The sequence below is a fragment of the Lissotriton vulgaris genome, chromosome 3_2, assembly GCF_964263255.1.
Source record: "Lissotriton vulgaris chromosome 3_2, aLisVul1.2, whole genome shotgun sequence".
NCBI classification, from domain to species: domain Eukaryota; kingdom Metazoa; phylum Chordata; class Amphibia; order Caudata; family Salamandridae; genus Lissotriton; species Lissotriton vulgaris.
Window position 1 is genome coordinate 89,803,568 of NC_141690.1, and position 26,250 is coordinate 89,829,817.

General features: G+C 46.4%; 1 protein-coding gene across 1 annotated transcript in view; it reads left to right on the forward strand.

The window, feature by feature from the left end:
• The window catches only part of KCNIP4 (potassium voltage-gated channel interacting protein 4), a 1,100,610-nt gene that overhangs the window by 507,789 nt on the left and 566,571 nt on the right, over window positions 1–26,250 (forward strand). The window contains exon 3 of the mRNA XM_086964441.1: window positions 21,326–21,395. Within this exon, the coding sequence (XP_086820567.1) occupies window positions 21,326–21,395 (70 nt within the window). The remainder of the gene's footprint in view (window positions 1–21,325; window positions 21,396–26,250) is intronic.

Genomic DNA, 26,250 nt, shown 5'->3' on the forward strand with positions numbered 1-26,250 from the left:
TTCTCTGTTATAGTTATGAATGGAGTTAGGCTTGTCTTGGTTAAATCACATACACTTTTTTATAGTCCTATTTCCACTCTGATACTATACACTGCCAAAAGATAAATTCACTGATAAAAACTGCCTATCTAAAATTAATCCCAACAGTGCCCTATCTCTACTAATATGTATTTTTTTAATCCAAATTTCAGGCAAAATGGAAGGCGAAAACCAAGTTTCTTTTGAAATGGACCTGCAAGAGAGCAGCCAAGAATTGATTGATCAAATTGACATGGAATTTATGGATGAAAGCTTGGATAAAGAACTGCTGCAATGTGTCCAAGCAGTAGATGCCCTCCTTGAAAATGAGGACATTTTACAACCTCACAGATTGCAAACAATATTTCAAGAAAATAATGACATTTCAGACACTGAAATGTTAGAAAGTTTAATAAATTATGAAAAACAATCAAAATAAAAAAAAAACTTTAAAAATAAAGAAAACAAAAAAAAAAAAACAAAAACAACAAACAATTAACATACAGTATTTGAAAAGTGTATCATTCTATTATCCTTATAGTACGCTGCCCAGAACGCTTTCCGGTTCGCGTACTAGGCGCTCATCACGCAAAAAAAAAAAAAATTTTTTTTTTTGACCCTGCTGGGCCCTTTTAAAACCTCCACATAAAACCTCCACATAAAACCTAGGGGGTCAACGAGGATCTACTATGCCCCCTTATGGTAATTTCCCCCTTTGTTTTGGCCTCCTCTTGTCTCTCGATCCTACCGAGAGACAAGATGGCGGCCGCTCCGGACTGTTTAGAATGTTGACAGACACCGGAGAACCAATCAGCTTCGCATCGCAAAGTTCCGATACGCGAAAAGTACGCGAACCGGATCGCTGCCCGGAGCGCTGTTACAGATATATATCTTACTTTGAACGTTAATTTCTCAAAATCCACTGAAGCACATATATTGAGACCCAGCAAAGGCACATCGGGCTAACAGTCCCTACAATTTTGCCAAGTTTCGTGTAAATCCATTCAGCCGTTCGGGCTAAAAGTGAGTCCAACCGCCCTATGGAAATTAACATGGGAAAAACGTGTTTTGGGACCCCCTTTTATCTCAGCCCCCCCTTGCCGAAACCCCCCCAAATTTCCAGGAGCTGCTCAAAAACAAAATGTGCCATTTTCCTGAAAATTTCAGCCAATTCCGTCCACAAACGCCAAAGTTATTAGACATAGAATTTTCAGAAATCCCATAGGGAAAAAATCCTAACTATATATACCTACTGGCGACCGCCAGTAGGTATATATATATATATATATATATATATATATATATATATATATATATATATATATATATATATAATATACATACTGGCGGTCGCCATTAGGCAGTTATAGTTCGGGCATAGTGTCCATAGAAAAAGCGTTTTCTGATTTGCCAATATCTTTGGTGCCGTTTGACGAATCATCGCAAAATTTCCAAAACTAATGCCCTGCTCTGATCAGCTCCTGTCTTGAAAGTTCCAGGCTGATTCATCAAGTGGGGGCCGAGAACTAAAGGGGGGTCCCAAAACGCGTTTTGTCCATGTTAATTTTAATAGGAAACTTTAGACAAAGCTACAGCCCGAACTGCTGTACTACACCAAATTTGGTAAAAAGGTAGCTCTTGGTTCAGAAAGCATTTATTTAAATGGTAAAATCCATTCAGTAGTTCCAAAGAAATTTTAAAATATATGGATATCTGGTAACCACAGTGGATCCGCAAACCCCTCTGAGCACGAGCTTGATCCTGATTGGCTACCAGCATTTCAAACCCGGATGTTTTGGTAGCCATATTGTGACTCCGTTGAACCGAGACACAAGAAAACAGTAACAGTAAAAAAATGATTAACCCCTTGGATGCTCATGACAAGGTCAACTCGTCATGGGTTTTACCTGCCCTGCGCTTATGACGAGTTGACCTTGTCACAAACAATGGGGAATCTGCAAGTCCAGCGCAGGAGGGGGAAAACCCCTTAGCACCCAAGGTGCTAAAAAAAGAAAAGGGGGAAGAGTATAAACACCTTGACCCCCCAGGCCTGGTAAGGGAGATCCACAGGGCCCATAGGGTCCGCGATACGGCAGAACATTTTTTTTTACAAACGAAACGCAAGATCCTGCGCTGTGCTTGTTTTAAGCCCCCGGATGGGCCACGTCCCGGGGGCAATACATAATTATGGTACGGGTGTTGCTGGGGCCCCTGCAGCCCCAGCAACAGACACCTCCCCAGGGCTTCATTAATAATGTTTGAGGGCACACAATCCCCCCAGAGCCCTGGGGACTGCCACCTCCCCATGGCTTTTTCTTACAAATGCATCAGAGGCTCTTGCCCCCCATGCTGCCCCGGGGCCACCACCTCCCTAGAGCATTAAATATGTTTGGGTGGGGGAGCCTCGCAACCCCCCCAGCCACAGGGACCACCACATCCCTGGAGTTTAATTCATTTAGGGCGGGGCCTCGCGGGCCACCTAAGCTTTGGGGACCACCACCTCCCCAGGCCTACATGCTTTAAATGTGCTGCTCCCTGAGGCCCTCCACAGCCCTGGGGACCGCCACCTCCCTGGGGCATTAATTATTTTAATATCTGGGTCCATTGCGGAGCACCGGCCCTGGGGACCACCATCTCCCCAGGGCTTTAAACTTGTTGGAGGGGGCTGCGCAGCCACACTTGTTGAGCCCTAGATGGGCCTGGGGACCGCCAGTCCCAGGACCGGCTCCAGCAATGTCTCGGGGTGCCCACCCCTGGGACATTGCAGTTTGCTATGGCTGGGCAGCAGCACTGCTCCTGCCTTGCCAAAGCAAACTCCTGCTTTGCTTCATGGAAGTGAGAGCAGGAAACTTGGTCTTGCTTCCATGAATCAAAGCAGAATTGTTTTTGGGTAAAGGGAGCTGCATGTTAGCAGCTCCCTTTGTCCAAAAGCAATGCCGGCTCCCGCAGGAGGCGGGGACCCGGCAGGGAAAACGGGGGCATTGGGGCGAGCCCCATGGTTCCAACAAAGAGACCAAAAATGTCCCCCCTCCAGAAAATGGAAAAAAAGAAGAAAGGCTTGGCAGGTCCCGGGGGATGGTGCCAGGAGCCACATTTGCCATGTGATTTAAAAAGGTGGCTTGGCCTCTGAACACTCTCTGAAATTCCAACTGTGTGGGGCTTACTAGAGGTAACAGGAAGACTAGTTGACCCCCAGGGACACACCAGGAACTTCACCCCTACCAAGAGCGCGACAAGAGACGCGTTTGCAGAGTGGTGGAGAAAGGATGTGTGACCTGTGTTCATCTCTCAGCAATCCCACTGTGTAGGGCTTACTGGAAATAACAGGTAGGATAGTTGGCTCCTAAGGACCCCCAGCAGCGAAGGGGACTTCAATCCCCATTCAAGAGCACCTAAGGGAGCGCGTTTGCAGATTGTTGGGCAAAGGGGTGTGGCCTGCAATGAAAAAAAACAATCCTGCTGTGTGGAACTTACTGTAGGTAATAGGAGGGGTAGTTAACCCCGAAGGAAATCCTTGGGGGCCAACTACCCCTCTTGTTACTTCCAGTAGGTTCCACATAGTGGGATTGCTAAGAAGTTTTCGGAGACCACACACCTCTTTCTCCATCACTCTGCAAAGGTGCCTCCTGGCACACTACTGGTTGGGGGTGAAGTCCACTTTACTCCTGAGGGACTTTGGCGGGAAGAAGCCCTCCATGTACCTCCTGTAAGCCCTATGCAGCAGAATTCCCAAGTGTTGGTCAGAGGCCCGGCCCCCTTTCTACTCCACTCGGCAAACGTGACTACTAGTTAAACAAGCATTTGTAATGCAATAGATCTCGCATGTGGTATGTAGTACTTAGTGTACAGGAATTATGTGGAGTGGGATTTTATGTTATGGAGAGTAATTATGTTGTAAGGTAGTATGTGTTGTGGCCTGGTAACCTCAGGTTTAGCCTTCCTTGCTAAACTATAAATTCAAAAGGACAGAAATAAGAAGCAACCACACAGGAGCACTTGTGGACCTAGTCAGAGGTATGAGGAGGGCCACTGGAATTATGCGACTGTTCGGCCGCGCCGATTTTCACATAATTATACATTTTCTGCATTTGCAACATAATCCATCATCTGCTGCATAATCTGCAGATTTGAAGACAAAAAATGGCTAAAATGTTACCAAAAATGCAGCAACACGTCTTACAGCGTGGTGGAAGGCCCTTTGCAAAGCTGGAATGGTCATGTGTCACTTATTGCTAAATGTGGGTGCTAAATTGGTACTAATGGCGCGCGAACATCTCTTGCCTCTTAATGCACGTCTGTTGCCTCTTTCTACCTCTCTGTTGCTTCTCTCTGCACTTCTCTTTCTTCTTTCTGTACCGCTCTTGCTTCTTTCAGCACCCCTATTCCCTTTTTGTGCACCCATCGTCCCTCTTTCTACACCTCTGTTGGCAGTTTCTGCAACTTTCTTGCCTCCTCCTACACTTCTCTTGCATATTTCTACTTTGCTCTAGCCTCTTTCTGCATTTTTTATTGCATTTTTGTGCACTTCTCTTGCCTCTTTCTGCACCCCTCTTGCCTCTTTCTACACCTCCGTTGCTTTTTTCTGCACTAGGGGTGAGCGCAAAATCCGTTCCGCTCGTGGATTTTGCGAATTTTCGGTAAATTCGCAATCCGCGAACTCCCGCAAATTTACCGCGAATTCGCAAATCCGCGAGCGGCGGATTCCGGGGGCAAAAGTTGAAGCCTGGCTGGCCTGTTGTAACTATTTTACGATGGCGCCGGCAAGCTGCCAGCGCCATCCTAAAATAGTTACTAAGTTAGCTTCAACAGGAAGCTCTAATAGATAAAATAAAGCAGGTGCTCGCACCTGCTTTATTTTATCTATTAGAGCTTCCTGTTGAAGCTAATTTAGTAAGTATTTTAGGATGGCGCTGGCAGCTTGCCGGCGCCATCGTAAAATATTTACAACATGCCCTTCCTGTGACTTCAGTGACTCATTTATCAGCCCAAAAACAATCGTGAGCGTCGTCGAGGCAGGTGTGCCTTCTTCCCAAATCTACCGTGGAAAATCAGCTGTGATGCTGGATAGAGGCCTTTGCATCCTTGACTTTCACGAGCGCAATACCCATGCTGTTCCTGTGACCAGGAGCTTCTTTCTCTTCATCTGCTGAACTGATCTTTCTCTGACCTTTTGTACACACAAGAAGCATGTGAACTCGCATGGAAGCCCTGCCCGTTTGGCCCCACCCACACACTCGCGGTTTGCACCGTCTTCCCGCCATTCACCCACTATGATGGACAGCTCACTCAAGGGACCCCTGCGCCCTTCGGGGCGCCTGACTTTGGGCTTGGAAGCCCCCCACCACACACACACTCGCAGTGTGCACCGTCTTCCCACCATTGACCCACTATGATGGACAGCTCACCCAAGGGAACCCTGCGCCCCTCGGGGCGATTGCATAGTAACACACACATGGCCGCTGAAACTAGTTGAAGCTCAAATGAAGTGACTCATTCAGCAGGGCAACTCCGCGGATCCGCAAATCCGCAAATCCGCCGATTTTGCGGATCTACGATCCGCTTCTTTCTGCACTGCTCTTGCTTCTTTCTGTACCTCTTTTGCCTGTTTCTGTAACTCTCTTGCCTCTTTCTTCACTTCTCTTGTCTCCTTATTTATTTATTTATTTATTTATTCACTTATACAGCGCAGGCGAATCACCCCCAGGGGGATCTCTCGGCCCTTTGAGACAACAGGTACTTGGTGGGCGTGCACAGCTAAAATAGCCATGTCTTTAGAAGTTTCTTGAAACTAGTTAATTCACCACAGGCCCTAATGTTCTGTGGCAGGTTATTCCAGTTGCTGGCGGCCAGATAAGAGAATGCTCTCGCACCCATCCTTGCCTTGTGTATTCTCTTGATACACAACAGGCTGTCATTGCTAGAGCTTAGTTGTCAGGCTGGTTGATACCATATGAGTTTGTTTCTGAGATAGGCAGGGCCTTTCTCCTGTATTGTTCTGAAGACCATGCAGAGCATCTTAAAAATAGCTTGTTTCCTGACTGGAAGCCAGTGAAGCTGGTTCAGTAGAGGGGCGGAAGGGGTCCGTGCCAGCTTTTTGAGGGCTAGACGGGCTGCTGTGTTCTGTACCACCTGCAGCCTCGATAGGAGGTCTTCCCTTACTCCCACCAGCAATGAGTTACCATAGTTTAGTCTGCTCACCAGGAGCGACTGGATGAGGGTTTTTCTCGCTGAAAGAGGGATCCAAGGAAAGATCTTCCTGAGCATCTTCAATGTACCAAAGCAGGTACCTGCCAATGACTTCACCTGTTCCTCCTTCTGCACCTCTGTTGCTTCTTTCTGTACTTCGCATGCTTCTTTCTGTACCCTCTTGCCTCTTCATGCTGTTCTATTGGTTCTTTTTGCACCTCTTGCAAATTTCAAATTTCTGGACCCCTTTTGCCTTTTTCTGCACTCCTCTTGCCTCCTTCTGCACCTCTGTTTTTTCTTTCTGCACTGCTGTTGCATCTTTTTCACCTCTCTTGCCAATTTCTGCACCCACTTGCCTCTTTCTGTACCTCTGTTGCTTCTTTCTGCACTTCTCCTGTTTCTTTCTTCACCTCTGTTGCTTCTTTCTGTACCCCTTGCACCTCCTTCTGTACACCACATCCCTCTTTTTGCACCTCTGTTGCCTCTTTCTGCAATTCTCTTGCCTCTTTCTGCACCTCTGTTGCTTCTTTCTGCACATTTCTTGAATCCACTGCTCTTGCTTCTTTCTGCACTGCTCTTGCTTCTTTCTGTACCTCTTTTGCCTGTTTCTGTAACTCTCTTGCCTCTTTCTTCACTTCTCTTGTCTCCTTATTTATTTATTTATTTATTTATTTATTTATTCATTCACTTATACAGCGCAGGCAAATCCCCCCAGGGGGATCTCTCAGCCCTTTGAGACAACAGGTACTTGGTGGGAGTGCACAGCTAAAATAGCCATGTCTTTAGAAGTTTCTTGAAACTAGTTAATTCACCACAGGACCTAATGTTCTGTGGCAGGTTATTCCAGTTGCTGGCGGCCAGATAAGAGAATGCTCTCCCACCCATCCTTGCTTTGTGTATTCTCTTGATACACAACAGGCTGTCCCCCTCCCACTTTCCCCACTCTATCCAGGTGGATGAACGTATATCCTTCCGGAATTGCGATGTTATTTACTGGGATACTGTGGGGGGTTAGCCAAGTTTCTGTTAGGAAACATTTATCTGGTGCAAGTGTGGATAGTATATCCCAGACTTGAATGGCATGTTTTGTCAATGAACGTATGCTACATAGAATTTAACTTGGTCCTTCCTCCGGTACCTCCTGCTGGGTATCATCGTGGGCCTCCCGTGTTTCACATTGGCTCCTGCAGGCTCTACAGCCTACTGGCCCTTCTAAAATGATTGGTAGTGTGGTGGAGCATATAGGGACTTTCTCTTGAATTTTCAGGGTCCTCTTCTCCATATCATGTAGGGCCTTGCTCGTGTATATCGGTACGTTAGTGATCACAGGATCAGAGTCCGTTTCATCAGCATTGCCCGTTGCCCCGTCGCGACCCGGCACGGATGGGTTGAAGCAGCTGGAGGTGACGGCGTTGACCTATCGGTTCATGATGAGTGAGGAGTCAAGTATGATGCTGAGGTTCTTGGAGTGGTCTGAGGGGGTAGGTGGGCTTCCGAGGGTGGTTGGCCACCGGGTGCTGTCCCATGCAGAAGGCGTGGTACCGAGAATGAGGACTTTTGTCTTCTTGGTATTGGCTTCAGGCAGCTGTTAGTCATCTAGACTGAGATGTCTTGCATGCCTTTCTGGAAGTTGAGTTTGGCAGTGGCGGGGTCTTTGGTGAGGGAGAGGATGAGCTGGGTGTCATCAGAGTAGGATACGATGTTGAGGCCATATTGTCTGATGATGGTTGCGAGGGGGGCCATGTAGATGTTGAAGAGGGTGGGGCTCAGTGATGTACCCTGTGGGACTCCGCAGGTGATTTTCGTGTGGTCGTAGAGGAAGGGTGGGAGTCTGATCCTTTGGCTTCTTCCGGTGAAGAATGATCAGATCCAGTCCACGGCTGTTCTTTGTAGTTCAAGTTCAAGTTCAAGAATTTATATAGCGCACTACTCACCCAGAGGGTCTCAAGGCGCTTGGGGAAGGGGTTCATTATTTCTCGAATAGCCAGGTTTTAAGTTCTCTTCTGAAGGAGATTTGGTTCTGTGTAAGGCAGAGGTGAGTGGGGAGTGAGTTCCAGGTCTTGGCCGCCAAGTAGGAGAAGGATCTACCTCCCATGGTGGATCTTTGGATACGCGGAAAAGGACGGCGAGCACCTGAAAGAGGTCCGAGAGACATGTAGTATCGCCACTAATAGTCAGGTGAAGCTCACAACTTCTCCTCCACAGGCAGCCCACTGCTAAGCTGAGCTCTAGAATTGGGTGTGAACGAAACAAGCAAAAACAAATCACATCCTGTGCTCGCCCTTGAAAAATGTACAGTAGCTTGAGGCATGTTACCTACCTATGCCTTCCAAAGCTAGAAATGGAAATTTGAAGAACAGGCACCCTGTACCAGAGTACCTGCTTGTTTCTGAGAAGTGCCGGTACTCTGTAATTAAACGTACTACGTCACTCTTGAGAAGTGCTGCTACTCTCCAATTAACCGTATTACATTACTCTTGAGAAGTGCATGTACTCTCCGTCTCAAAATTAAAAAGTTCTGGTACTCAGTACCTGCACATTTAAAGCACTGTTGCCTTCCTAAAACACAAGTGCTAAGCAAAGTGGGTACACTAAGGTATACTTTAGTCTTCACTATCCATCGAATAGCAACTTAGCTGCTTTGTTATTCTGTCATAAGTGGGGAGGAGTTGGAGACGCCTTATAAGCATGACATGGTTTTATTCTGCTGTTTGTGGAGTAGATGTTGTCCTTTTTATTGTATGGACTTGTCAAGCGAAATGCCAATAACATTTTCTTACAAAAAAAGAACTTAACCTGTAGAATCTTTGAGTTTCTATCGAAGGATGGCCCTGCCTCTGGCACCATTTAGTCAGTGCCAGTAAATAATATTATTGCCTCACTCTCTATGCAAGCTTTACCGAAGAGGTAAATTCCACTGAGAGAGCACTGAGATCTTTGGAAGCATTCTGACCTGTTGTGGCACTGTTTATGTCCCTGTCTGTTGTTCTGTCTGTTAAGTTTCTGCTCACCACCCCATAGGCAGCCACCCCCAAAGAGGAACAGTGGAGGCTTCTGCTCTGGGGCAGTGAGGCCTGCGGTAGTAAGTAAGAGGAGGAGCAGGGAGGGTATCAAGCTCCTCATGGGGGCGTTCTGTTTTGCCGACACACCATCATCTGCAATAGATAATAATTATTTGAAAAAGAGTTTGAGAGTATTACAAGCTCTGATGTTCCCCAACTGTGCCTGAGGGACACTTGGGATGTGGAAGCAAATTTAGACATAGCATGGGACAAAGAAGGATGCGGTGTTCAAAATAACCTAACGAGGGACAGTGTTTTCTACTGAAATCTGCGCTGCACCTCAATACTTTTCTTCATCATCTGTGTGTTCATCCCCTCTGAAATAGACAGAATTGCTTGAAAGTGACTCACAAGCATAAAACAGAGGATATTTAGTAAATAGTTTCCAACAAATACTTTGATTCTAGGCAGAGTACTGTTCTAGCTCTAGCCATTGAACACTTTGGAGTTGAAAGGTTTGTAATACTTTTCATGCAAGTGAAGCAGGTATGCTGGGATCCTCTGCACGGCACAGGGAAGAAAGAACATCTTTCACTTGACTGCCTGAATCCTGCCCTTGAAAATAAGTTCTGACCCCCCCCCCACTTCTTTTTATAGGACTTGTGAACTGCCACTCACCAAAGATCCTTTCCTCCGCTCCAAAACCCGTTTAAGCTCCCTCTTACCTCACTCAGGGCCAGATGTAGGTAAATTTTATTTTCCGACCTCTTAAATACCGAGTCATACCGACTCGGTATTTCAGAGGTCGGAAAATAAAAGTACCGAGATGTAGGTAAATGCAGATGTGCAATTACCGAATCGGAAACAGTCGGTATTTTCCGATGCGGGAAATACCGACCAGTTAATGCCCATTCATTCCTATGGGCTTTGAAGCCCATAGGATTGATTGGGCATTTACCGGTCGGTATTTACCACATCGGAAAATACCGACTGTCACAAGGGTGCAGAGGGTGTCACTTTGACACCCTCTGGCACCCCCAAAAGAGGCTCGGGTGCCATGTGGCAGGCATACCTGCCCTAAGGGCAGGTCTGCCTGTCATATGGCATAGGTGTGCATGCACACATGTGCATGCACACCAGAAACGGTATTTTACCATCAAGTAGTATTTGATGGTAAAATACCGATTTTGTACTGCTTGTGGGACTCAGAAGAGTCCCACCTACATACCAATTTACCGGAATCCGTAATGATACCGACTCGGTATTTTACATACTCGGTAAATTTACCTATCGGTAAATTTACCGAGTCTGTAAAATACAGGGACCTACATGTCAAATTGCTCTTACCGGTCGGTAACGGCCGAATTTGGCCGTTACCACCCGGTAAACGCCTACCTACATCTGGCCCTAGGCCTCCAGTACTCCACAGTGATGGCAGCCAGGGTCTCTATATAGGGGTTGGTTCTCTTCTGCTGCAGCAGCAAATCCCCTAGCACTGCCATTGCCACAGACTCCTCATGAGAGCGCATAGTGGTGGAGCATGTGACACGTCACTGCTACGTTCTAGTCTGCGCGAGGGCTGGACAAAGTTATGTCCAGGGCCGTCATTGGTAGCGTTGGCGTGCTACATGATTGACGGCCCTGGGAACCACATGCAAGGTTACGCCACGCACTGCACCACCACCACTATGCTTGGTGGTGCATGGGTGCCCTGCAGCCAGTGCGCTTGCAGTTACATAACTGCACGTCACATGTGCAGACAGGGCTCCTCAGCGACAGACTTTGGTGAGTCGGTGACGTGTGTGTCAGTGTCCCCAAATAATAAACGCTGCCGCCACGTGCCACTAGGGCAAAGAAACAATTTGGATGCTTCGAAATCGATCAGGGACAATTGTTTTAACAATAAAGGAAACCTTAATTAATCCTCAAAAGAGAAAATTTCTCCCCAAAAAAACATGTATTCTTAGTATGGACGAACACACACCAGTCAATGAACTAGTTATAAATCAGTATATTTGTCAACAGAAAACCAATTATCTGAATGTACAAACTGCAACATAATGCAAACTAATGTTTTTTGTCATACATCGATAGATACATTTAACATACGTAGACACAAGATCACATGAACATAAACAAACAAAGAATCCTTGTAGCCCTAACTTCTTAAGGGATTGCGAGGGAACACTTTCTTTTCATAAATTATGGTTCGCAACCCATTATAAAGAGAGAGCCCTTAGTACAGTACCAATGGAGCGCATAATTAATCTGGCGCCCTATAGACTATCGCAGGGTACTGTATTTCTCAATTACTGAACAATTTAATCTCAATGGGCTTCTCTTTTATGATAATGTCGACGTGTGTCAGCCCTTTTCATCTGGGCCTCATCAGGACTTGGGGAGGAAAGGAAACCTAAAACACAATAAGGTACAGATCTTCATATTTACATATATACACTTATATACAAATCTATATGAATTGATTCTCGTAGGAGATATAGCTAATCACAAAAACTGACCCGCAGAAAATTCATACCACTGAAAATACTCCTGTGGGCAATACAGAGCATGAAAATGTGCAGAGCGTGTATAAGGACAGGCTGATATTCTATTAACTTATATATCGCCATGTCGGACTAACCTAGTTGGAAAGGCCCAAAGAATAAAAAAGATTCAAAGAAAGAGTGAGATTAAGACCTTGAAATTCATAAGTACTACAACTCTTGCCGAAATAAAGTGGTTCTAAAATCATTAGGGTGAAATAAAAGAGCAAGTTGAAATACAGAGTACTTCTGTATGTAGCTACCTCTAAAAATCGCTGATGGCACTGTTAGAGTATGCAAATACAGGAAGGTTCCAGGGCACGACACAACTAGAGAGGTGTTCTTCTGAAAAGCAATAAAGGCAACTCATGAAGGCATAGGCAAAAGTAATTTAAAACGAAAGAAATGTAAAGCATAAAGGTTCTTTCATAACCTCCGCATATTCCTAATTATTTCAAAACAAGGGAAAAACTCCTTCACTTGGCCCGAGTGAAAACATTCACCGGCTGGCCCATTTTAATTGCTCCACTAATCACAAGCATGGAAAATGTACTTGCTCCCCGTGTTAATTTAAATTATTCCGAACTGAGTTATCTGAAAAGGGAAACTGAATAAACTGGGGAGGTCAGAGTTAAATCGGCCCAACTTCTATCTGTGAAAACACACAAAATGATGCTTACCACCAGCCTGGGAGATTAATTCAAAGGCTGCATTACCTCGACATCCGTGGAGACTGGCGCCAGTAACGCGGAAATAAACGTGCTGCATAAAAGAGTAACCTACGTGTTGGCCATAAACAACAGACTACGGTCAGATCTCTATCAGAGCAAAAAAATGCTCCAAAGCGAGAACAGACTCGGACCCGTCTGTCTAAATAATGGTAATTCCGGGGACTGAATGAAGCAGGGGACAGCAAATAAAATAAACTCTAACTCTAATCGAAATAATAAAATAGAAAAGAACCACTAGGGTCGTGCTACCGCCCCTGAAATAGTGCCGCCTGGGGCGGTCCGCCCCCTCACCCCCCCCTAGCTACGCCGGTGACAAAGTACGTTGAAGCAGGAGGATGAGACGGCGTTGACTTGTTTGGTCATCGAGAGTGAGGAGTCTAGGATGAAGCCAAGGTTACGTGCCTGGTCTGTGGGTATGGGTGCTGAGCCCAGATCCGAAGGCCACCATGAGTCGTCCCAGGCAGAGGGGGATGAACCTAGGATGAGCACTTCCGTTTTGTCTGAGTTAAGTTTAAGGCGGCTGTTTTTCATCCATACGGCTACTTCTTTCATGCCTTCGTGAAGATTGGTTTTGGCGGTGGTAGGGTCTTTGGTGAGGGAGAGGATCAGCTGGGTGTCGTCAGCGTAGGAGATGATGTTAAGGTTGTGTTGACGCGCAATGGAAGCGAGTGGACTCATGTAGACGTTGAAGAGGGTGGGACTGAGTGATGATCCTTGTGGTACACCGCAAATGACTTCGGTGGCCTCTGCTTTGAATGGGGGAAGTCGGTCTCTCTGAGTTCTCCCAGCAAGGAACGAGATGATCCAGTCCAAGGCTTTTCCTTTTATGCCGATGTTGCTGAGGCGTTGTATGAGTGTGGTGTGACAGACAGTGTCGAAGGCGGCGGAGAGGTCGAGTAGAATGAGGGCCACTGTTTCTCCATTGTCCAGTAGTGTTCGGATGTCGTCTGTTGCTGCGATGAGGGCGGTTTCGGTGCTGTGTTTGGCTCGAAAGCCGGACTGTGAGGGATCCAGGGAGCTGTTGGATTCGAGGAAGGCGGCGAGTTGGCTATTGACGGCTTTCTCAATGACTTTGGACGGGAATGGGAGGAGGGATATGGGCGGTAGTTTTTAAGTTCAGAGGGGTCTCTTCAGGAGGGCGCTGACTTCGGCATGTTTCCAGCTTTCTGGGAAGGAAGCAGAGATGAAGGAGCAGTTGATGACATCACGGGTGTGAGGATGGAGTCTGCTTTGTTGAAGATGTGGTGGGGACATGGGTCGGTTGGCGAGCCAGAGTGGATGGAATTCATTAGGCGGATGGTGTCTTCAGTGGTGATTGGGTTCCAGGCGCTGAGGTTGTTAGAGGGCGGTTTAGGTTCTGAGGGGGGTGGAGAGGATTGTTCGTTGGAACTGTTTTTGAAGCTGTTGTGAATGTCAGCAATTTTGTTGTTGAAGAAGGAGGATAACGAATCGCAGAGGTCGTGGGAGGGAGTGATGTCGTTTGAGGCTGCGGTGGGGTTGGTGAATTCTTTGACGATGTTGAATAGTTCCTTGCTGTTATGGGCGTTGTTGTCGAGTCGATTCTTGAATGCTAATTTCTTGGTGGATCGAATCAGCTGGTGGTGTTTGCGGGTGGCTGCCTTGAAGGTGGACATGTTGTCGGTGGTTGGGTTTTTTCTTCATGTTTTCTCGAGAGTACGGCATAGTTTTTTGGATTTCTTAAGGTCATCGTTGAACCAGGGGGCCTTTTTGCTGTTTTGTTTGGTGTGATGGTTTTTCAAGGGTGCTAATTCGTCAGCGCTGTGAGTGAGCAATTGTTTGAATTTGATAGCAGCTTGGTTTGGGTCCGATGAGAGGGCGGGTGGGTTTTGGTTGAGCGATGTGAGGAGTTGGTTGGTGGTGATTTTGTTCCATTTTCTTCGGGGAATAGATTGTGGGGGGTTGTGGGTCGAGGTGGTTTTGTAGCTGAAGTGAACACAACTGTGGTCCGTCCAGTGGAGAGCTGCGGTGCGATCGAAGGAGATGTGTTTGCTAGAGGTGAAGATTGGGTCGAGCGTATGTCCGGCTACATGGGTGGGGGTGTCAACAAGTTGTTTGAGGCCGAGATTGGCCAGGTTGTCAAGAAGGGTGGTGGTGTTGCTGTCGTTTTTCTTTTCCAGGTGGAAGTTGAGGTCTCCTAATAGAATGTAGTTCTCGGAGGCGAGGGCATGTGAACTGATGAAGTCAGTGATGTCTTCGCTGAATTGTTTGCGGGTTCCTGGAGGCCTGTAGAGGAGGGTGCTTCTGAGTGTGGTCCTAGGGTCGGTGTGGATCTGGAAGTGGAGGTGTTCGGCGGTTGTAAGGTTATCGTCGGAGCTGGTCGTGATTTTGATGGTGTTCTTATGGACGATGGCGATGCCTCCTCCTGTTTGGACGGTGCGGTCTTTTCGGATGATCTTGTAATTGTCCGGGATGGCTATGGCGATGTCGGGTGTTGATGATGCGTTCATCCATGTTTCAGTAAGGAAGGCGACGTCCGGTGATGTAGTGTCGAGTAGATCCCAGAGTTCGGTGGCGTGTCTGTGGACCGAGCGGGTGTTCAGTAAGATGCACTTCAGGTGGTTGGAGTGGGAGCTGTGTTTGGGGTTAGTGGATGTGGTATGGGTCTTGATGCTGGTAAATTTGCAGGAGTGGCAGGCGAAGGGACCGTGGGTATGTCCCGGGGCAGCTTCGTAGCATTGAGGTGTGCGTCCGGGGTTAAGGGCTAGGAGGGTGGTGGCGTCATACGTTATGCTGGAGGAGTGCGGTTTGTGGGGGCCAGAGGGTCTGGCGCTGGGCACGGTCCAGGCGCAGACGGGCGTGGACGGGCTTACCTTTGGCGCACCTTCGGCACGCATGGGGCGCGACCGATGCGCGTGAATGCTGCGCGCGGAGGCATCTGTCATATGTAGGTGTAGGGGGGGAGGGGCGAGGCAGGGTCAGCTGGGAGGCGGGCGCGGGGTGGAGCTACGGCCTAGGAAGCACAACAAACAACAAAATGGCAGCAAGTAGGGGAAAACGAAACTGGGCGAGCCTGGCGGGTAAACAGAGGCGCAATCCGGCTAAAAATTCTAATACTCGTCTAACAACAATGCGCAGCCTTAACAGCACAATACAGAGATGTTAAAAGCGCACAATGCACAAATTCCAAAACGATATGTCAAGAACGAGCAATGCAGGCAGCGGCAGTAATGCGGGGGAGAGGTCACGCTGTGGATTCAGCTGGAAGGCGCTACGATACCGCGGGACAGCTATCAGGCACTCTTTTGTCACGAAGCCACCAAGCCTTGGGAGCGTGGGGGGGAGCGACCTCTTCCAAACAGGTCGGGAGAGACTACTGCGTTGAGTAGTCTGGGGACTAGTGTGCAGTGGGAGATGGTGTCAAAGGCCACTGATAGGTGGAGTAGGTTGAGGGCTGCGGAGTGGCTTTGGTCCATGAGGGCTCAGATGTTGTCTGTGGCGGCGAGTAGGGCGGTCTCTGTACTATGGTTGCTTCGGAATCCGGATTGGGATGGGTGGAGGACATCGTCCTCTTCAATGAATCGTGTTAGTTTCCTATTGGCTGTTTAATCTGCAACTTTGGATGCAAAGGGGAGGAGCAAGATGGGCCGATAATTCTTGGGTCTGATTTCTGTGTGCTTCCAGTCATCTGGGAAGGTGCCTGTTTGGAATGTGGTGTTGATGGTGCGTTGTAGTTCCAGTGCGATGGTGGCTGCAGCTCTGTGGTAGATGTGAGGGGGGCAGTGGTGCTTTTCATGGTCGAGGCGGTGTCTTCGGCCGGGATTGGTGTATAGTTGGAGATGTTGGGCTGGCTTGTGTTTCTGGGGGGCCATCTGTGGCGCCTGGTGGATGGTCGATGAAGTTGGTGTAGAGGTTTTTGATCTTAATGTGGAAATAGGTTCCAAGCTTGCCGCAGAGGTCTTGAGATGGGGTGATGTCTGTGACTTTGCTGCGTGGATTGGTGAATTCTTGAATGACACTGAAAAGTTCCTTGGAGTTGGTGAAGTTGGCCAGGATTTTGTTGTGGATGAAGTTCCTCATCTGGTTGTGGTAGTCCATCATCGCGTCCTTGTAGGAGTTGTGGTTTTTGGTTGTCTTGGTGTTGCTCCAGTTCTTCTCTAAGCGTCTTCAGGTGAGTCTGGCTTCTTGGAAAGCGGTGGTAAACCAGGCAGCTTTCCTGGGGCATTGTCTGTCCGGGTTGCGTAGCAGGCAAGCTTGCCTGCGCAGTTGAAGATCCAGGTGTGGAGTTTTCTGGCTGCATTGTTTGCGTCATTTACGTGAGGTGCCCAGGTGTGGTTGTCTTGGGTGAGGGTGGAGTTAAGTTGCTTGTCGGTAACCTTGCTCTAGTTTCTTCGTGGTGGGTGTGGGGCTGGTTTGGGTGCCTTGGCTTTGTTGATGGCGAAGTGTATGCAGTAGTTGTCGTTCCATGGCAGCTGAGTTGTGTGGATGAATTGGACGCTGTTTCCTGCTGCGAAGATGGGGTCGAGGGTGTGTCCTGCTCTGTGGGTAGGGGTGTTGATGAGTTGTTTAAGTCAGATGCTGGCGAGGTTGATACAAAGGATAGTGAAGTTGGGGTCGATGGGGTTGTCGAGGTGGAAGTACAGGTCTCCATTGAGTATGTAGTTTGTTGAGGCGATGGCATGAGATGTGATAAAATTGGTGTAGTTTGTTGAGGCGATGGCATGGGATGCGATGAAATTGGTGATGGTGGTGGCGAAAGGTGTTCAGGGGCTGGGGGTCTGTAGATGAGGGTTCCTTGGAGTGCGGCTTTGAGGGTGGTCTGGATCTGGAAGAGCAGGTGTTCGGCAGAGGGAAAGGTTTTGCTGGAGGTGGTAAGACGAGGGTGCTCTTGTGGGCCATGGTGTGGCCCCCTCCTGGGTGTTTGGGGCGGACTTTCCTCTGGATCTTGTATCTGTCTTGGATGGCAGTGCTGATGTTGGGGCATAGGATGCACTGGTCCAGGTCTCTGTGAAGAAGGTGATGTCGGGCGAGAGAGAGTTGAGTAAGTTACAAATTTCCATGGCGTGTTTGTGTACGGAGCGTACGTTGAGGATGATGCATTTTAGTGTGCCGCCGGTGCTGGCGTTGGCGTTGTTGGAGGCTGGGGATGCAGTGAGGGTCTGGTGGCAGTGGAGGCAGGAGAACTGGCCGTGGGTCGTGTTTGGCGATGCCTGTTGGTATTCTCTAAGTCTTCCTGGGTTGAGAGCGAAGAGAGTGGTGGTGTCGTAGAGTCGGGTCGCAGACGGACGCAGACAGGCTTGCCAGAACTCAACCGCACAGCGGCCGCCATTAAGTAGGGGATGTGAGAGGAGGAGAGGCTGGGAGGCAGAAGCGGGGGAATTCCGGAGGGGAATTCCAGGGGGAGGGGCCGCAGGGGTAGAAGAGGCGAAAGGCGAAAGGAAGAGGCAGGCACGAGAAATTAAAAACAGTGTGGGAGGACACAGATGGGCACAATAACAGTGGCACAACAGGGAAAAAATTAAGGCAAAAACGGCTGAGAATGGTTATGGTGGTTGTAGCCACTCTGGTCCTAGTTGGAGCGGGCAGCAGGCGCAGGAGGGGCAGCAGCCTCAAACCTCCCAAGGAGGAGGTCAGGGTCTGGAGGCACGAGCCGGCACAGCAGAGCTGTGGGGAGAGAGTGGACCTAGACCGAGGGTCGGAGGTAAAGAGAGAAAGATGAGGTAGCCAGACAGAAAGTCACAGTGGTCTATTCAAAAAGTCAATTTTGGAGTATGTTAATAGTACCACAATAGTATTACTAATATATTGGAAAATGCTATAACTAACCAGCGTGCGGAGGTCTACAACTCCACCTCTTCTATCTTTTCTGTGCAGAGATCTCCACCCTGATGCATAGGTATACTTCTCAGTAGTAAAAGTGGAAGGGACAAGGGGTAGCAGCTTGAAAATGCTGAACGTTTATGAATAAATGAATACATGGAAGGGGTTTAGGGAGGACTGAGAAAAGGTTAAGAGATGTTTAGGGAGGGGGATAGGTAAGGACATGCACTCACCAACAAAACTCATTGGTATTCACCAACTGCACTTCTATAGTTAGTGCAGTAGAAATGGCCTACAACAGCAAAAATACCTAAAACAGGAGTAAATGTACTCCATCTCAGAGCTGAAGTAAATCCAGCACTGCTCATATCCTCTCACAGGTTCTGCAGCACCCTCCCATGGAAAATAATGACATTACCGGCCTAAAATAAAACCCCATAGGAAATCATTTTGAAATAGATTAACCATTTCTTAAGTATATATAACATTATTTTGATGTTGAATAACTCATAAGAAAAGGTTTTATTTTCAAAATAATTTACAAACATCTTCCTTTTTAAAATTCACTATAACTTCAATTATTTAAAAAAATACTTACATTATTTGTATAAATAATTTTTAGTAAGTCTTTATACATAATAAATACACATGAACATTTTACTTAAGATGGGTTTAACTTTTACAAAAACCTTTAAAAAATCATTTTATAGTTATACACTTAAATATGTTAAAAATGTAATTTAAAATTCAGTTATTGGTGCTGTAAAATTAAAACATTTATCCTACATATAAAATACATACAGAACATTACATTTAAAGTGCAAAAAACTTTATTATATTTTTAAAATGGTAATTCATTTTGATTGAATTCCCTTTACTTATATATAATAGTTATTTTCCAGCTCCAGGAATGCAGCACGTTTCTATGTGCAAAGTATATTGCAATAAGGGACAAAAAGCAGTGGCAGTCAGAGTGCACAACAAAATAAAAATAATGCTGTATAATAGTCAGGGATTTCATATTCCTTATGTCAAATTGCAGTTTTTATACAAAAAGTTGGTGTGGCCTTTCCCAATGGTGGTGTCAAAGACTGTCCTGTGCTGAATCCACAGCCCTACACCCCCTGGTTTTCTTCTTGCATCTCCTTTGGTGATAAACCCACATTTGTAGACAACTTCAAAATCACAGCTAGTGTCCAAACTACAGTGCAATTGTAAACAACTAGCAGTAGCAGGTAGAGTGGAAAGCAAGATAAAATGAGCACCTAAGAAGGATTAGAATTTATAATTTTTAATATTTTTTCTTTTTTCCCATTTTTGTAACATCCTTCCTCTTATAGTTTTTTTCCTTCATTTTTTCGATTTTTCTTTTCACCTTCCTGAACTTCATTCTTATTTTTCTACTTTTGTTTGAAACTTTCTTTATTCTGCCTGTGCCCCAGTTCCCACTTACCTGGACTGGTCCTGTAACCAGTCTAAGGCCCATTTTGACCTGGCCTTATTGCCATAAGGCCCCCACCTCATTATGTGATCCTTCTCTCTCACTCTTTCCTCCTCCTCTCACTCTTCCTTCAATGTCTCACTCACTATTGTGCCTTCTCTTGTTCTTTTTCTTTCTCTCGCTCACTCTTTGTGCCATCTTCCTGTGCCTTTTCATTCTCTCTCAAACACTGTTGCCCTCTTTTCTCTGTGTCCGCTTTACTGTGGGACCAATTGCTTTGTGCCCGTCTATCGCTCTCCACTCTCTCTCTCACTCTTTGCCTGCATCCTTTTTGTCCATTTTACTTTCCTTACTATCTCTCTCTCTCTCTTTGTTCCCTGTTTAATTCATGCCAGCTTTCTTTTGTGCCCGTTTTCCTTTGTTTTCCAGCCCACTACCCCAAGATTTCTACCATCTCCTACACTTTCCCGCCTCCCCGCTCCTTACCTGCATTTCCCTTGTGTGCCTTCTCCCACCTTTTGCGCCTTACCTTTCCTTTACCCCGCTCTCCAACACCTGTGCTCTCCCTCCCAGGACCTATTTAATGGGGGCTGCTGCGTGACAGAGCAGAGAGTGTGTGCAGCAGGTGTGCCCTAGCGCAAAAGCAAGCTTGGCATTGCTGTCCGTGCCTGGACACACATAGCGCCTCGACCCTGGTCTGCCCAAACATCACCGCTACACAGTCCACCTGCAAGCACTCAACTCCGGATACTCCCATGACAGCTGCTTCCAAGCTTCTTCCTGCTCCCTGGCAGGACCTTTCTCATGCCCCCTACTGCACTTCAATTGCACCTGATCAGCTCTCCCATCCTATTCCTAGCCGTGGACCTTTCTCGATCCACGGCCATTTGGATTTAATAATCTGATTTTCCCGATCACTTTTACTGGGGGAGACCCTTTAAATATTGCTGCCGTGGGCAAATGCTCACTTTGCCCATGCCTTAGACGGCTCTATCTATGACACATCTTTAATCAACAACAAAACGATACAAGTGTCAGCTCGTTGGGGGTTCGAAACCGTGACCTGAAGGGTGTACACACACACTCACATGTACTCACATGTACTGAAGCAAATAACGGACACACTGACTGCCTCGCCTGCCACATATTTAAACCAGGTCGCATCCTTAAAATAAAAAAATAAAAAAAGGATGTGGCAATGAATGTAATTGAGATATAAAATGATCTCTTGGTAAACAGTATTACAATGTGAACATCGTTTGATTGTGTACAGTATAGGTGTCACTAATCATGCAAATTGAGCAATCAGAAACCATGGAACAGGAAAATTGAGTTTCACTGATCACGTTAGATATCAAAATGATTTAACGAAACACCTATTTAAATACTTAATAGCGTCTGTTGTTCAGGAATTCTGAAAAATGAACGTTTCTCCCGTTGCCTCTGCAATTTCAGAAAGGACTGCGAGCAGACAGTGTATGTGTACCAGGAATGTAAAATATCAGATAGCACATTAGAACTCTAAATAATTAAACCTTACATATATTTTAGACCCCATGTGTAAATCTGATGGGTATAAATTCAGTGAGAGTGTTTCTCATATTGATTGTCTGCTCCTTTCTCTAGGAATGTCCCAGCGGAGTGGTTAACGAGGAGACCTTCAAAGGAATTTATTCTCAGTTCTTTCCACATGGAGGTGAGTACTGTTCTGATGAAATTAGTATGGTGTTATCAAACTGAATTTCAAATGTAGAATTTACTCGCCTCGTTCCATTATTTAAAAAGCTCTTTGACTGGAGTAACTGTTTCAAATGTTTTTCTTAACAATATTATAAGCTATTTATGCATAAAGCGACTACTTATGCATCTATTCCCACTTTGCATAGAATATTGGGGCATGGATTATTTTCTTCGGTGTGCTGTAGATATCACTTTCACATTTTGTTTTATTATTTTCACAAACATTATATTATTGTAAGATACTAAAAGTATTGGAGATAAAAGTGCATACTTTAAAAATCAGCACACCACATAATTAGTAAAATAAATAAATATGATAACATCGGATGTTACGTCACGGTGGGTTTATGTCGCAGGTCACCTGTTGACTAAGATTGGGCTTAACTAGGATTTTTTAAATGTTTTAACTTGTAGAATTCCTGTGGTGAATTGAAAAGTTCATAGTTACACAAAAGTTTACATATAATTAAGGGCCTTGAGACATGGATTTTGCTTTTGAAATGTCTTTTCTGAAAATAATAGCTGAACGAGAATAATTTATATATTTCCCATTAGCCGCAGGAAATAAATTACAAATGATCAGAAACACAAAATTACAATTCAAGGTCCCAACAAAAGTTTTTTTTTATGCTATTCCAAGTCTGTGCAACACATCTATTCTTACTCAGATATGCATCATCTTCTTCAGTCTTATTTCTGTTCAATGCATAGTATAGAACCACATAACCACCAAATGTTACTGTAGCCCTAGGTCAAAATAAAATAATCACAGCAAGACCAGGGACAGATAACAAATTATCACAAATCATCATAACAATCCATCATGTTAATAATACATTGCTACCAGCAACCACCCTGATATCGTATTGAGCTAATCGTCGCCTCACTTCCTCTAAAGTGGATACTCTAAACTTTCCTTTATACTCTAAACTTTCCTTTATGTTAACAAGGACATTTTGCATTTTAAGTTAGGACTGGAGGCAAGAAATATGTTTTTTTCAAAGCTGTCTTATTTCTAGGGAAGTGATAAAGTTTACAGGTTTGGCATATTACTTATCGAGTAAAGCTTATAACTTCTTCCTTTGCTCGCAAACGCTAAGCAACAAACAGTTTAGTTTCAGAAAGAAAAACAAGACAAGGAACCAACTGGATTGTGAACGTAGTCCTCTTTCTGAAAGTCCTAAGGCATAAACAGTTTATGCGGGCGCAGGTTTAACCCCTTCTCAAGAAACAGACAACCGATCCTACGGCCCTGAAAAACTATAGGCCCACTCTCTCCTCCCCTTTGCGGCCAAAGTCACAGAGAGACTCATAAACGCCCAACTAACCACCTTCATCAAAGAGAACTCCATCCTGGACGCTTTCCATTCTGGATTCCGCCACAACCACAGCACCGAGCCCGCCTTCTTCACCGCCACTGATGACATCTGCATGCTATTCGACCAGGGACACACTGAGGCCCTCATCCTTTTAGACCTTTCTCGGTCTTCGACACAGTTTCACACCGCACGCTCACAGCCAGACTTCACGACGCAGGGATACAAGGAGCTGCCCTCGACTGGATCCAATCCTTTCTCTCCGGATGAACCCAGAGGATCAAACTCACTCCCTTCCTCTCCAAACCCACCGATATCTACTGCGGACTACCCCAAGGATCATTGCTCAGCCCCACGCTCTTCAACATCTACATGGCCCCCTCACCGCCATCGTCAGACAGCATGGGCTTAGCATTGTATCCTACACCGACGACACCCAGCTCATCCTCTCGCTCAAGAAGAATCCTGAAGACACCGGACTCTGTTTCCAGGAAGGAATGAATGACGTGGCAGCCTGGATGAAGCAAGACTGTTTGAAACACAACTCAGAAAAGACCGAAGTCCTCATCCTCAGACCCTGCATCTCCACCTGGGACAACACCTGGTGGCCCGCCACCCTCAGGAATCCACCCACTCCTTCAGACTATGCACAAAACCTTGGCATCATCCTCGATTCTTCCCTCTCCATGAACAGCCAGATCAACGCCGTCGCCTCCACCAGTTTCAACTGCCTGCGCATCCTTCACAAGACTTTCAAGTGGATCCCCCTGACTGCAGAAGGAACGTCACTCAAGCGCTCATAACCAGCAGACTGGGGCTGGGTTGGGGGATGCGACAGACCTGCACGAGCAAAAATTGAATAAATAATTAATTTTCCCTCGTCTTCGTCTGTCGAAATCCCCCCCTAACCGGCCTCATTGCTCTTACCTGCACGGACTGCACCAAGGGTCTACTGCAACACACTCTATGCCGGGATCAAAAGAACCCTTCTACACAAACTCCAAACCATCCAGTACGCAGCAGCCAGACTCATACTCGGGACACCGCGTCACAAACAGATGAACCATCTCCTATGAGACCTCCACTGGCTCCCCATCGAGAAGAGGGTCGCCTTCAAACTCCTCACCCACACCTACAAATCCCTCTAAAACATCGGTACCAAATACCTCAACAAGAGAAGATCCTCCACGTCCCCCAAGAAGAACCTCCGCTCCTCTGACCTCGTCCTGGCAGAGATCTCCCGCATCTGCAGAAACCGAACAGGCGAAAGGGCCTTCTCCTACATCGCAGCCAAGACCTGGAATAATCTTCCTGTGAACATCCGACGTTCCTCGACCCTACACACGTTCAGGAAGGACCTCAAGACCTGGCTCTTCGACAGATCTGGAGCTGCCCCCTCTGCCCCCCCCCCAGCGCCTTGAGACCCTCACGGGTGAGTAGCGTGCTTTACAAACCCATGATTGATTGATTGATTGATTGATTGACTGTCAAAGTCCAATGAGTGGACGTCGGAGACCCGGAGACACAGAAGTTTACCAATTTAGCTCAGAGTCACTTCCTTCTTCATTTCTCATTTGAGACATATGAGACAAAGAAGAACCTAACTCTGTTGACATCACACAAATGTGTGTATTTATTATTACTGAGGGGACTATGTAACTTGGGACACCTTAGCTGCCAGCAGATCAATAGGTGTTCTCCCACATGAAAGCCTTCCAAAGTGGTTTGACCTGCAGAAATAACCAATCAGAAGGAATTGATGGTCCTGTATGCCAGGCCCCGTCTGTTTGTTCTGACAGAATTTCAGAATCGTAATATGTCTCAGCAAATTCAAACATCAATGATACTACAGTGCCCAAGTGGCCTTATATTGCTGGTTCGTACCGGCTACCGTGGCTTGTTTCATGCGGAAATAAACCATTTTGAATGGCCTGGTACCTGAACTGCCACCCTTGGAATCATTTGAAAGGGTGAGAAGGCATAGTGAACCATGTTACTGCAGACTTTCATGAAAGCATCCACTTTCATCTCCTGGGCGTCCCGTGTAAAGAATGTCAGATGTTAAAGTATGTCAGAAGGTGTGTATTCAGCATTGATTCGGGGACACCTTTGCAGTGTGGCCCCATACGGTCACCGTGGCAGTGTTAAGAAAAGCGGCCAGCCTCAAATCGCTGGGGCTCCAATTGGCAAATATGATGCTTTTATTGGACAGAGATTAATTTGTTAGGTTCCTTTTATAGATTTTCCAAGAAAGTGGACATCTTCAGGTCAGTTTTCAGCACCATTTCCTGATTGGACATTCTTCCTTGTGGGCTCTGTTCACTACCCTTTTAAGTGGATTCCTATTCCTGAATTGTTCATAAGCTGCCATGTGTGGTACTAGAACCCAATCAGTGTGTCTTGAGTACTTAGGGTCATCAAGGATGAACATGACCACAATATTATTGGTTAAGCCTTCTTCCCTACTGTAGGAAAGTGGTTTTTAGTTGAGGGGGAGGAGGGAGTCATACTCAGACAACAACCACAATCCTTGTCATGGTGAACCAAACAAGTCACTAAATTAACCTGTGCTTAACTCTCTGGTAGCTTGGTACCAAAGCAGTAAGGTTTAACTTAGAGACAATGTGTCTAGTATTTATGCAGTACACAAACAGTAATAAAGTGGAAACACAACACAAGGAAAATCCCAAACCAATCTAGACACAGAGAGTAAAATGTAATTACATTTTGACACCAAAATGACAAAAATCCAATCAGTAGCAACAGAGATATGCAATTTCAATGATTTAGAGTAAGTATAGTAGTGGACAGCAGCAGCTCGTGTAGGTAAGAGCGGTGGGGCTGGGTTGGGGGGATGAAACATACCTCCACAAGCAAAAATTGAATAAATAATGAATTTTCCCTCGTCTTCGTCTATCAAAATCCCCCCCTTACCGGCCCCATCGCTCTTACCTGCACGGACCGCTGCTGATGCATGAAATCGCTGTAAAGCGAAGAGTTGAGTTCACCCGAGCTTCGCATTGTCAGTTACTGTAGATGGCAAGATCTATTCCAAGTCGCGGAGAGCCCAAATCTTCAGGACTTAACGTTTTCTTGAAGGAGGAACTCATCTGATGCCACACCAAGGGTCCAGGACCTGGGAGGCTTAGAATCTCTAGGGCATCAGGAACGTACTACAGCAGAGGCCAGCAGGGCTCCGGTATGTCCGGTAAAATGTCCAGGCCGTTCTAGTGCAATAAATCAGCTGGGCAGCTGCATGGAGGCCTCTGGAGCTTGGTGTGGTTTTGTAGGTCAGAACAGGAGGTAAGTCAGCTGACCATTTGAGTCACTTTAATCTGGGATGAAGGGTGCAGGTCCAGTCTTCTTTCTCATACTTCATTGTAGACCTCAGACAGATCCAGTTGCAAGTCCAGGCAGGTCCAGTTAAGCAGTTCTTATGTAGTATCTGCAGGTCCAGGAGTGGACAGAAGAGTGGGAATGATGATCTTTGTATCC